General features: G+C 41.4%; 1 protein-coding gene across 1 annotated transcript; it reads right to left on the minus strand.

The window, feature by feature from the left end:
* Positions 1 to 9,566: 9,566 nt before the first annotated feature.
* LOC100659194 (olfactory receptor 2AT4) lies at positions 9,567 to 10,547 on the minus strand. The gene has a single exon (XM_010599641.3). It carries the CDS (start codon positions 10,545 to 10,547, stop codon positions 9,567 to 9,569), a length of 981 nt encoding a protein of 326 aa, XP_010597943.1.
* Between the last annotated feature and the right edge of the window lie 3,258 nt (positions 10,548 to 13,805).

Consider the following 13,805-nt stretch of genomic DNA (forward strand, 5'->3'; position numbering starts at 1 on the left):
TCTTGGTTTCCAGATATATGTCTTCCGACTAGGCAGGAAGCTGCTCTATGTAAAGATTGCTGGTTAAGAGTATATATCTCAACTTGTAAGGCAGCACCTCAACCCTGCAAAGTATTGTCATCCAGCAAGTACCTAAAACTGAGTCTTCAATAGGCCATTCCTCCAATTTATTGGGCCACCTTGTTATGGTTAAGTTTGTGTGTCAACTTGGCTGAGCCATGATTCTCAGTGGTTTGGCAGCTATGTAATGATGTAGCTTGGCAGTTATGTAATGATGTAGTCATCCTTCATGATGTGATCTGATGTGATTAACCAATCAGTTGTAAAGGGAGTTTCCTTGGGGGTGTGGCCTGTGTCTAATATATATATATATGGACATTCTAGTAAAGCTCACTTGCTTGCTCTGTATCCTGCATCCAGCTTGTCATCATCTGACCTCCAGTTCTTGGGACTTGAGCCAGCTGCCTGCCATATTGCCTGCCAATCTTGGATTCATCAGCCTCCACAGTCTGTGAGCCAGTGGACTGCCTTCTTACCTTCTGATCTTGGGTTTGTCAGCCCCTGCAGCTACGTGAGTCAGGAGAAGCTTCCAGCTTGACACCTGAACCACAGACTTGGGACTTGCCAGCCTCTACAAATGGCATGAGCCATTTCCTTGAGATAAATCTCTCTCCCTCTCTCTCTCTCTGTATATATATGCAGATATACATATATACACTTCGCTGGTTTTGTTTCTCTAGAGAACCCAGCCTAAGACATTTGGTACCGAGAGTGATTCTACAGAAACAAAATCATAAGGATGAGTTTTCTAGACTGGTTCTCAAGTCTGACTAGTTAAGGCATTGATGATTCTGCCTCCAGTAGTAAAGAGGGCACTGCTAATTTATGGAGTGAGGTGGTGCCTTAGGCTGGATTATCTAGAACAGCAAAACCAGTAAAGCATATAAACATTTATATATAGAGAGAGATTTGTATCGATTAACCATCTCACATGCTTGTAAAGGCTGGAACAGCCCAAGTTTCTGGGTCAGGATAGAGGCTTCTCCTGATTCACAAAGCCACAGGGGCTGCCAAATCCAAGATCGGCAGGCCAAAGAGCAGGGCTCCTGTTTACAGGCTGCAAAGATCTACGAATCCCAAGAGAGGCACGCAAGACTGCAGGTAAGCTGCTAACTTAAGTCCCAAGAACCGGAGGTCAGATGAACAGAAGCCAGCTGTAGGATCCAGAATAAGCAAAAGCCCACAAGCCTTGCCAGAATGTCCACTTAATATTCGATGTAGGCCAGATGCCCAAGAAAACTCCCTTTCAACTGATTGGCTACTCACAGCAGATGCCATCATGGAGGCGATCACATAATATCAAATCTCATGGTGGAAGTGATCACACCATCATACGGCTGCTAAACCACTGAGAATCATGGCCCAGCCAAGTTGACATACAACTTTAACCATCACAGATGACAATATTAATACACAAAAGCTCACCACCAATAGATCAAGTATGGATGAGCACATTTGATACTTTTCTACAATTATGTCTGAATGAGAAGTACAGGGAAGCTGGTTGGTTGGTCCTACTTTCTCTATAAAGACTAGTGAAAGAAAGAGATGAGCTCAAGGCTTCAAAATCACAGCTCAAGTGCCACATAAAAGACCTCAAAGTTCCCACTTGTGCTCTGAAAGCCTTATTTCTTCTAGTAACAGAACTGATATTCCCAAAAACCAAACCCAGAGTCTTATTGTAAGAGTGGCTGAATTAAAACACCACTCAGTTGCCAAACTCAAGAGTTGTCTGAAGTTAAAGTGAGTGCATTGATTGGGAAGAAGTGGAATCCTGAAACTTGGGATGGGGACATATTGTCAGATAATCAGGAAGCTGGGGACATTGAGCCCCTAAATTCCATTAAATCACTCCTCCAACAGAACCAGCCTTCTTAGTTCCATGTTTGTCTGCTAAGCCACCATCTCCAGTAAAATCATTATCCCCTTCACCCCTATCTAGGCCATGATTCTCAGTTGTTTGGCAGTTATGTAATGATGTAATTTGGCAGTTATGTAATGATGTATTCATCCTTCTTGTTGTTATCTGACGTGATTAATCAGTTGTAAGGGGAGTTTTCTTGGGGGTGTGGCCTGCATCCAATATATGTATGGATATTCTGGCAAAGTTCACTTGCTTGCTCTGGATGCTGCATCTGGGTCATCATCATTTGACCTCTGGTTCTTGGGACTTGAGCCAGCTGCCTTTTGTATCGCCTGCCGATCTTGGGATTCGTCAGCCCCTGAAGCTATGTGAATTACGAGAAGCCTCCAGCCTGATGTCAGACCCATCAGGCTCTACAATGATGTGAGCCATTTCCTTGAGATAAATCTGTCTGTCTATCTAGAGCTTTCACTTGTTTTGTTTCTCTAGAGAACCCAGCCTAAGACACACCTGCTTCTGTGTGATGGAGCACAATATAGGATCAGTGAATGCTACGAGTGTTAGACTCATTGCCTCACTTCTTTTGCTATGGTCCTATGGGATATCTTGATGCATAAAGCATTTATTAAATCTGTAGAAGATGATGCTGGCAGAAACACTGTAAGCAGGCAAGGCAAATTCATATTCAGAAAAGGTGACTATTCCAATAAAGACAAATTGCTGTCCCCTCAGTGATGGAAGGGTCCAGTGTAATTAACCTGCCACCCAGTAGCTACTCATTCTCTTGAGTAATGGTTGATGTCATGGACTCAGTGTTGGTCTTTGTTGCTGGCTTACTGGGTACTTAGCAGAAGCAATAGCCAGATCAGTCTTAATAAGCACATGCATAACCTCAATTCATGCCACCATGGCCAGTTTTTTATTAATCCACTGAGCAAAAACTGGGGTGCCTGAGAACGAGCCTGACTGATATCCCTGGGATGGATCATCTTGTCCACCTGATTTTGCTTACTCTTGCTGAGTTTGGAGTGCCTTTTCTGCAAGGGATGCTCTTTCCACAATCCTTGAGAGAAGGGAGGTTCATCAAGTGAGCTCTACAGGACCTCAGTTTTCTACCGGAGGGCATAAATAGTCACATGGGACACAAATATCTTCACAATTTGTGCTCATTCTGAGAGGTCTACCATGTTAAATCTTCTGACTTCCTTTTCACCAATCCTTATATGTTGTTCTTTCCAAGTTCCTGAGTATCTACAGCAAAATCATTAGCCACTGTCCGTAAACTGATACAGATCCATACCTCTTGTCATTTCACCTTCCAGTTGAGATAAACTTACCAGGTAAAAAGCCAGATGTTCTGCCCAAAGTTCTGCCCACCAGAAAGATTTACCTTCTTTAGGATCTCTTGGGGCCTTCCTGAATGGGACTGTAATGCAACAGTAGTTCACTTTTGGGTGGTGACAGCATATTTTGAAGAACTATTTGCAGAAGCCCCATACAATATCCATCTCTGCCACCAACACTTTATACCCCATTGCCTCTACTGGGTCACAGGCTCAAGTAGCTTATCTTAAAGCATATACCTGCTGCAGAACCAACTTTTGCTTTGTTCCCATTAAAAACTGGCAACCTTGAATACATTATAAATAAGTCAGAACAGTGCACTAAAATAATAGTGTATGTTATCTCAACAACTCAAAGAGGACTTTTAAATTTTGGCTATGACAGAGTAGCCTGTTTGGAATTAATCCTTCTGCCAAAAACAACTGAAACAACTGGACAAAATATGTGAAACAACTGTTTGATAGTTTCAGAGGACAACCAATAGTAGGCCTTGAAGGACTGCAATCTTTGAGAGAAGGGGGTTTTTTGAGGTGAGCTCCACATGACCGCAGCGTTTTGCCTGAGGGCATTTCTCAACCCAAGATGGGAGACTAGAGCCCAAGTAGAAAAAGCAGTCAAATTGGGCTGAAGAGACAGAGGTTGGAGTTTTGATTGCCAAAGTGGCTAGAACTTGAGGGGTAAATCCTGGAGTGGAGGGTACTCCAGAGAAGGAACCCTAAAATCTGTACACAAATTTTCTCCAAGTCATTGACCAACTCATAAGGTGTTCATGCACAGCGAAAGACTTCAAGAACCCAGCATAATACAGCAGCTGGAAGACTAAAGAGCTGTGAAAAGATTTTAGCAGTCACATGATATTGTGGGGCCAGAGTTTGGAGTTCAAGACCCATCCAAGCGAAGGGCCTTGGTAAGCACTCCATGATTTCAACTGAGACTCTGGAAATGCCAGAGTCTATGAGTAAGGGCTAAACTCTAATAGTGTAAGGGCAAATATAGGTCTAATGTAGCCTAAAACCAACACACAAGAAAGATGATCCACTGGTACTCTGTTTGCTAGAAGCCAACAACACTTTTTGGAGGAAGATAAATCACCCACAGCTTTAAATGTTTCATCTTCAGTTCCAGCATCCAATCAAAAAGTATGAGGCAAGGCAAAAAACAAAACAAAAATATAAGACCAAATGAGCAAAAACCAAGAAGAGAGAAATAGTGTGATGGTTAAGATTATGTGTCAACTTAGGCTGGGCTGTGATTCTCAGTGTTTTGGCAGTCTTATAATGTTGTGATCACTTCCCTGCAGGAATTTGATATGTGATCACCCCCATGATAGAATCTGCTGTAAGTTGGTAATGGTGGGAGTGGGGCCTGTGGCAGCTCACAGCCCCCCTTAGCCTTCATCTCTCCACCCTCCACTGCCTAGCCCTTCCTTCTCTCCTTGCTGGGGCTTTTGCTGGTTCTGGATCCTGCAGCTGGCTCCTGTTTGTCTGACCTCCAGTTCTTGGGATTTCAGCCAGCAGTTTACCTGTGGTCTTGCTTGCCAATCTTGGGATCTGTCAGTCTTCACAGCCTGTAAGCAACAGCCCTGTTCTTTTGCCTGCAGATCTTAGATTCGCCAGCCCCTGCAGCTATGAGAAGCCTCCTTCCTGACTCACAGACATGGGACGTTCCAGCCTCTACAACTGCGTGAGCCATTTCCTTAATAATGGTGGACAATCACACAACACTGTGAATTATGGCCTAGCCAAATTGATACACATATTTTTGGGAGACACAATTCAATTCATTAGTCATCATGAAAGTGCAAAATAAGATTGCAATGAGCTGCTACTACACACTCATCAGAACAGCTAAAATTAAAAAAAGAGTGATAATACGAAGTTGATGATGAGACTGTGGAGCCACTGGAATGATAATACATTCTTTCTGGAATGTAACATGGTACAAACCACATTGGAAAGTAGTTGCAGAGTTACTTTTAAATTAAACAAACACCATATGACCCAGCAGTTTTACTTGTAGGTATTTATCCAAAAGAAGTGAAAGCATACCTTCAAACATATGTACAAAAATGTTCTTGGAAACTTTATTTTTAAATATTCAAAAACTGGAAACAGTCCAAACATCCATCAACTGGTAAATGAATATGTATACATTGTATCTATACAAGAGAATAATTCTAGCAGTAAGAAGAATGAACTGTTGATACATACAACAGCATAGATGAATTTCAAAAGCATCAGGGGCAAAAACCAGACACAAAAAAGTGTCTACTGCATGATTCCACTTATACGAAACTCTATAAAAGGCAAATCTAATCTATAGTCACAGAAATCAGATCAGGGTTCACCTGTAGATAGATGTAGGAGAGGAGATTGACTGGGAAGGGACACAAGGGAACAGGGTAGATGAAGACATTCTGTTTATTGATTGTAGTGATGCTTCTGTTGGTATACACATTTGTTAAAACTCATTAAATTGTACACTTAAAATAGGTGCATTTTATTATTTGGATATTACGCCTCAATAAAGTTGATTTAAAAAAAAACTATATCTAGAGAAAACAAGAGGTAGAATAAAGACTTGTTCAGACAAACAAAAACTGAGAGAATTTGTCAACTGCAGATCTGCACAATAAAAAGAGACTAAAGGAAATTTTTCAGTCTGAAGGAAAATGACATCAGATAGAAATCTGAGTCTACAAAAAGGAATTAAGAGCACTAGAGAAGGTAAGTAAGTCAATATCAACTATTCAAAATAACAATAATAATAATGCCTTGCAGGGTATATAAAGTTTATAAAAGAAAAATATATGACAACAATAGCACAAAGGGTAGGAGGCACGTAACAGAAATTAAACTGTTTTAGGGCCCTTGCATTATTTGGGAAATGGTTAAAGTATAAACTTTTGTTTTCTCTAATAAATTTAAGGATGCATTTAAAAAAATTTATATGGTAACTAAAGGAATAATAAAACTGAGAATTAAAAAAAAAATAGATTAACAAAATAAATACTCCAAGTAGAAGACAAATATTGTCAAGGTGGATTTTTGAAAACTCACAGACATATGCTGTTTATAAGATAAATATTTTAACTGTAAGGACACAAAATGTTAGAAATTGAAATAATGGAAAAAGATATACCATAAAAATAATGACCAAAAGAAATAACTATAATAATAAAAAATAAAATACAATTTAAGGCAAGAAGTAGATAAAGGGACATTTCAAAAAAAAAATAAAAGGTCAATTAAATAAAAAGATGAAATAACCCTAAACTTATACACACCTAGTAACATAGCTTCAAATTATGTAATGAAAATTTCACAGAACTAAAAGGAGAAGTAAAACAAATCCACAACCATGGTTGGAGCTCTTAACACACTAAGCAGACACAACATCAGAAAAGATATAGAAGATCTGAACAACACAATTTTACACACCTGACCCAATTGACATACATAGCATACACCACTTCAAAACTGCACCGTACTCTCCCCCTCCCCAGATGTTCATGAATTATTTATCAAAAGAAGCCTTCTGCTGGGTCTTAAAGCAAATTCCAACACTTTTGAAGGAATTAAAACCACACAAAGTATGTTATATCACCATAGTGGAAATAAACCAGAAATAAAAAGCAGATAGGTAACAGAAATCTGCATATGCTTTGAAATGAAGCAACACAATAAATAATCCATGAATTAAAGAAGAAATCACAGAGGGAATTTGAAATATTTTGAAATAAATGATAATAAAAATATGACATAGTAAAACTTGCGAGATAAAACAGCGAAAGCAGTACTAACTCTTGTTGTTAGATGCCGTCAAGTTGGTTCTGACTCATAGGAGCCCTATGTACAATAGGACGAAACACTGCCCGGTCTTGTGCCATCCTCACAATCGTTGCTATGCTTGAGCCCATTGTTGCAGCCACTATGTCAATCCATCTCGTTGAGGGTCTTACCCTTTTTCGCTGACCCTCTACTTTACCAAATGTCTTAGTCATCTAGTGCTGTTGTAACAAAAGTACCACAAGTGGATGGCTTTAACAAAGAGAAGCTTATTCTTTCACATTCCAGGAGGCTAGAAGTCTGAATTCAGGGCACCAGCTCCAGGGAAAGGCTTTCTCTCTCTGTCGGCTCTGGAGGAAGGTCCTTGTCATTAGTCTTCCCTTGGTCTGGGAGCATCTCAGCTCAGGAACCTCAGGTCCAAAGGATGTGCTCTGCTCCTGGCGCTGCATTCTTGGTGGTATGAGACTCCCATGTCTCTCTGCTTGCTTCTCTCTTTTATATCTCAAAAGAGATTGGCTTAAGACACTACCTAATCTTGTACACCTCATCAGTATAACTGCCACTAATCCAAGTTATTGCATCATAGTGTTAGGATTTACAACACATAGGGAAATCACATCCGAAGATAAAATGGTAGACAATCATACGATCATATAAGGGAATCATGACCTAGTCAAGTTGACAGATATTTTGGGGGGACACAATTCAATCCATGACACCAAGCATGATGTCCTTCTCCATGGACTGATGCCTCCTGACAACACGCCCAAAATATGTGAGACGAAGTAAGCAGTACTAAGAACTAAGCAGTACTCAGAGGGAAATTTATAGAATGATGAAAGTAAAAACTGACAATCAATAATGTTGACTTTTATCTTGAGAAGTTAGAAAAAGATCAGTGAATTGAATCTAAGGAGACATAATGACTAAATGCAATATAATATTCTGGACTGGATCCTGGGACAGAAAGAGGACATTAGCAGAAAAACTGGAGAAATGTTAAACAAATGGCTCTGGTTATAGAAATGTGTTAATTTGTATCTAATCTGCTTTAAGGAAGTAAAACTAAAAGTTTTTTTTTTTTTTAACAGATGCTTCAATGATGTTTAAGATGACTTTCTGATTTTTTCCCCCTCTTTCTAACATACCCCTCTCAGAATATTTAGAAATCCTGGTTGCATAGTGGTTAAGAGCCATGGCTGCTAACCAAAAGGTTGGCAGTTCAGATCCACCAGGCACTCCTTGGGAACTCTATGGGGTGGTTCTACCCTGTCCTATAGGGTTGCTATGAGTCAGAATTGACTCGATGGCAATGAGTTTTGGGGTTTTTTTCGGTTCAGGATGTACAGTTAAAGCACTGTGTTAAAGTCGCTTAGCGTAATTTTTTGTGTGGTCATGCCACTAACTTGGTAGACAGCCAGGATCAAATATTTCTGTTTATTTTAAATTAGGTTTTTTTTTTCCTTCTTGATTTCTTTTAATTATGTAAAAATTTACATACATCTCAAGTCAGAATGTACATTCCAGTTAATCTTGCTCCTATCCCTGTCTCCTCTACCTCATTTCCTCCTTCTCCTTATAGCTAACCATCTTTATGAATTTGGGAGTTTAATCCTATTTTTTTTCTTGAAACTTTAAACAAATTATCTCTTCTTACAAAAACAGTGTTCAGCAGCTTGCTTTTTCTCAACAAGCTCTTAACAGCAATATCCTAGAGATGATGCCCTATCAATCTATAAAGAGCTTCCTTCCTTCATCCCCTTTTTATAACTGCACTGTACATTGTTATAGTTTATTCAACCAGCCCCCTATTGACGGACGAATAGCCCAATGAATTATTACCAGTGTATCTTTGGAATAGGTTCCCAGAAGTAAAAGTCCTGGGTCAAAATGTAAATGTATGTACTTTGGGTATATATTGCAAAAGGGTTGAATCAGTTTGCATCTTCACAAGCAGGTTAGGATAGTTCTGTTTTCCCACTTGCATGTTGTCAAACTATTGAATTTTAGCCAATCTCATTAGATGAGAAATGGCATCTCAGTGTACTTTTAATTTATATTCATTTTATATGATAGACAGTAACTTTTCACATTTAAAGACCATTGCATTAAAAAAAAACTGTTCATATATTTTGCCTATTTTTATATTGGGGTGTCTTTTTCTTCTAAATTATTATGAGCTCTTTATTCATTAGGAATACTTGCCCTTTCCCTGTGATGTCTTTATTTGTTTTCACTTCCAAAGGTTTTTTTTTTTTTTAATTTTTGTAAAGTTTTCTGGTATTAGTAAAGAGGCAGTTTTTGCACAATAACGTAATATTTCCTTTAGAGTAAAGATTAACATTATTTCATTGCACCAGTGGGAAAATCATGGACCAAAGAATGGGAACAACTGTTGTAGTTATCTGTCTAACTAAATTTTTAAACCCTTCTACATTAATTTATTCACAACAATTTTATTGAGTTCTTACTCTGTGCTAGGCACTTTAATTGGTGACGTGAGAGCATAATTAGCTGCATCTAAAACCAAGAGCTCCTATCACAGCCTGTGTCTTAAGACGTGCAATTTTGGTAACAGCTGCCTTGACATCCTTGTTCCGCAGGGTGTAGATGAGGGGGTTGAGCATAGGTGTGAGAATAGCATATGCTACATTGCCCATAATGTGGAAGTCAAGGGGCAGGTCAGCCCTGTAGGCCATGTAGGCTATGGCAATAGATGAGTAATAGGTGCCGACCACCAGGAGGTGGGAGCTGCAGGTGGAAAAGGCTTTTGATCGTCCTTCTCGGGAGTTGATGCAAAGTACTGAGGCCAGGATGTGGGCATAGGAGAGAAGCACCAGGAGAAGAGGAAGGAAGGACACCACCATGGCGATGCAGAAACCCATGAGGGTCTGGGGGGTGGTATCAGAGCAGGAGGCCTGGACCAGAGCCAGATGATCACAGAAGCAGTGGTAGATGTAGGCAATGTTGTCATATGCCATCTGGGAGGTCTTCACTACTGCTGGGATGGGCAGGAGGAGAGCGGTGAGCCAGGCACTGGCTGCCAGTGCAGCATTGGTCTGTGGGGTCATGTGGACAGGGTAGTGCAGTGGGCGGCAGATAGCCACATAGCGGTCATAGGCCATGACCACCAGGATGAAGGCTTCTGAACATGTAAAGCTTTGGAAAAGGAACATCTGCACTAGGCAGGAAGGAAAGCTGAGGAAGTGATCCCCAAGTAGGAATAGGGACAGCATCTTTGGGACAGTGGTTGTGGTGAAGAGGATGTCCAGGACAGAGAGGTTGAGCAGAAAGAAGTACATGGGCTTGTGGAGGCTGGGCTCTGCCACCACAGCCACAAGGATCAGGGCATTACCCATAACGATAAGAAGGTAGAAGAGGAGGAAAATAAAAAACACAAGGAGGAAGAGGGACTCTGGAAGAAAGGGAATGCCCACCAGGTAGAAGACTGGTGAGGCATCCACTGATCCATTACAGATTGTGGCCTCCATGGTGAGACAGGACTGGAGTTCTGAGAGATGGGTAGCTGGGACATGTGGGCCCTAGGAGCATCTGGAAACCACATACACCAAAGATTTTGGAATGAGAATTTGATAATATTTACTGTATAGTTAATATAAACATAATTATTTACAACCGACTCCAGAGAACTGATGATGAGTTGTGGTATTGATGTCTACCACATGGTGAACCCAAAATTTCTACTTCTCTTCTTTTGTCAAATGTTAATTGGCCACCTACCAAATGGAAGATATTATTCTGTGTTCAGGGGATACAGTGATGAAAGAGAAGCAGGCAAAATTCCTATCTTCTTAGAGTTGACATTTTACTGGAAAAACCAGATTTAGACAGTTGATTGTTGAATTATGATTGTAAAAAGTGCTATGGAAACACATCTGCTAGTCCTCATCTTAGGTCCCACACTGTCTGGTTGGAATGTCAGATCTTTTAAATCAAGTTCTCAAGCACTTGTCTCTGCTTTTACACTTACTCAAAGTTCCACCAAGTTGCTTTGGAAGGGCTGCTTTCTCCAAAGTTCTCTGCAATATGCCGCTGTTCACATACTTCTTAATCTTCTTTCTCTCTTGTATGCCTGGAGCCACTGTGGTTCTTCTTGACTCTGTTTAAACTAGGAGTCTGGATTTTTACTCCTGAATAGGATGTAACAGGTCATGGTAGCCAAACTCTTTCATTGAAACAAGGAGAAATACCTGGAATAAATTACACAAATCACATTTTAAAAGAAATTGAGGAAACATGAAAGCAACAGGATGAGACCAATGGAATGCCAGAATAGGGGAGCCCGCCAAAGTGAACTGACAATTACCAGCTCTTTTCTTCTCTGAGAATGTTTGCTGATTTGGGGGCTATCAAGTGACTTGGACTTGGCCCAGGCAGAGGAACATGGATGAGAGAAAGGGAAACCATCAAGCTTTTGGTAGTGAAAAGATTTTGCAAAACAGATTGGAAACTCGAGGAGTCCTAAATGCACAGCAAGTTTCTCCCACGGAACATCTTCTGAATTCTGGGACTATGCCCAGGAGGCTGGGGAGCTAGGTTGAGGGCTTCTAAAAGGCAGAATAAAACCTCCTGTGATCCCATGAGGCTTAAGAGACTAGAAAGAGAGAGGGCTTGCCTCAAACACACCCTGCTCTTTCCATCAAAAAATTCTCCAAATTTTTGAAGCTGTGTGTGGTTGGGAGATGGAGGTAAGGAGCACTAAAGACCTAAGCTCAAAACCTCTAAAGGATAGAAGCAAATCTCCCACAATCTTTCAGGGCTGAGGAGACAGAGAACAGTCCGGCCACAGTCCAAAGCCCAGGAAGACTATACCTTAAGAACAAAGGACAAGTCAAATTTAGACTAAATCTTACTAAAACTGAAACTCAGCCCTTATCTAAGTCAAGCCTTGATTGGCTTGAGGCGATCAACCCCTGACCCTCTCTAACAGAGGAAAGGGAGAAGTATTATCTAGTGAAATTTGCTTCCTAGGGCCTCTATAGATCTATTATAAATAATGTTTAGCTCACAATAAAAATTACTAGACATACATAAGGACATCACTATGATCGCACTGGGTTGTCCCTGCTGATCGATGTGTCTATGGCTCCATCAGACCAAGGAGCACTATTGGGGCAGTCATGGGGACTGATTGCTTTCTATTAAGTAATACCTCACACCACCACCCCTCCCAGCAACTCAGTGCTCCAAAGTCCAGAGACAGGAGCCAGAATGCAGCTCTCCCAACTTGCCTCATTTTGCTGCTGAACCGTAAAGTTGGGATGAAGGAGCCATTAGCAATTATGTAGTTTAAGTACAACCTGTTTGTGATGCAGATGGGTCACAGAAGGGAGGCTTAGAAGTTGCCCAAGGTCACAGATCCAAAACTGGGCCATCAGTGGGGCTTGAATTTAGCAACTCACCTTGAGCTGGGGATGACTCAGGAATGACCCAGCCTGCCTTACCTATTTGGGGGCCACAGGACAGACCAACCAGTTGAGATTTTTGTGTTCACCCCAAAGGAACTGAAGCATTTTCCTCTCCTGAGTCAAAATTGACTTGACAGCAACTAACAACAACAAACTAAGCATGTGCTTAGGGTACCAGCAAATAAGAGCCCCAAAAGTGTTTGTGAAAGAACTTAGTATTTAGATTTTTAAAAAAGCATTGATATAGCCGTATGGTGAAAATTTAAAAACTTTCTGGACTTCTTTGCATTTATTTTGTTGTTTAGAACAAGTGATTTTATCTTTAATTACATATTGTTTTTAATATTTAGGGTTTTTTTTTTTTAAAGGTACAGGTTAAAGGTAGAGGGGAAACCCCGGTGGCTTAGTTGTTAAGTGCTACGGCTGCTTACCAAAGGGTCGGCAGTTCAAATCCTCCAGGCTCTCCTTGGAAACTCTGTGGGGCAGTTCTACTCTGTCCTATAGGGTCGCTAGGAGTCGGAATCGACTCAACGGCACTGGGTTTGGTTTATTGTTGGTAAAGGTACAGGTGTGTGCCACATACGTCCGTTTGGGCAACATTTGACCAAATATATGTCCGTGGTGCCATAGGTTTTTTTTTTTTTTTTTAAAGGGAAAGCAGATCTTTTGTTTATTATTTCCCTCTAATGGTTTTAAAGACTCCAAGGAGCGAAGGAGCCCGCTGCTCCAGGGCACATCCCAATCCCTCCAGGGCCTCCGTTCACTTCTGGCACAGGGCAGAGACTGCTTCGGCTCATAGGCTCCTGACAGGGGAGTTGGCCCAGCGGGCCATCTGCAGCGGCTGCATATGGTTAGGAAGGGGCCACACCAACAGGGCTGGGCAGCCAGCGCTGCCACTGCCAGCTGCGTTCCCTGCGCCCTCACAAGCGCTTCCCACCCGGTCGCTGGAGACATCTCTCTGCGCCCGTGCGCCTGTCGCCCTGCACCCAGACATGCGCAAAGTCCCGATCCAGCCCAGTGTGCAGCCGCACACCTTGCAAGACTGGCCTCCTGTATACAGTGGATACAATTCATGGGCTTTGTCTGTCAGGCAGGCTGTGACGGGGCTGCCGGTGGGCTGCTCCTGTTCCTCAGGCTAGCGGCACAGCAAGGCAGGGTGGGGCATGTAACCTGGTATTGCCTGCATATAATACTGTGTTTGCACAATGTCCAAATCACATGAAAATCCTATTTCACAAAACATATCCTGAACATTAAGCCACACATGACTGTATTGTTAAGGAATCCTTTCCTTGGTAGCAGTCTCCCTGTTGGGTTATC

This window comes from Loxodonta africana, chromosome 7 (assembly GCF_030014295.1).
Source record: "Loxodonta africana isolate mLoxAfr1 chromosome 7, mLoxAfr1.hap2, whole genome shotgun sequence".
NCBI classification, from domain to species: domain Eukaryota; kingdom Metazoa; phylum Chordata; class Mammalia; order Proboscidea; family Elephantidae; genus Loxodonta; species Loxodonta africana.

Bases quoted from the DNA above. Each gene is read 5' to 3' on its own strand.
- LOC100659194 (XM_010599641.3), bottom strand. From the start codon at position 10,547: ATGGAGGCCACAATCTGTAATGGATCAGTGGATGCCTCACCAGTCTTC.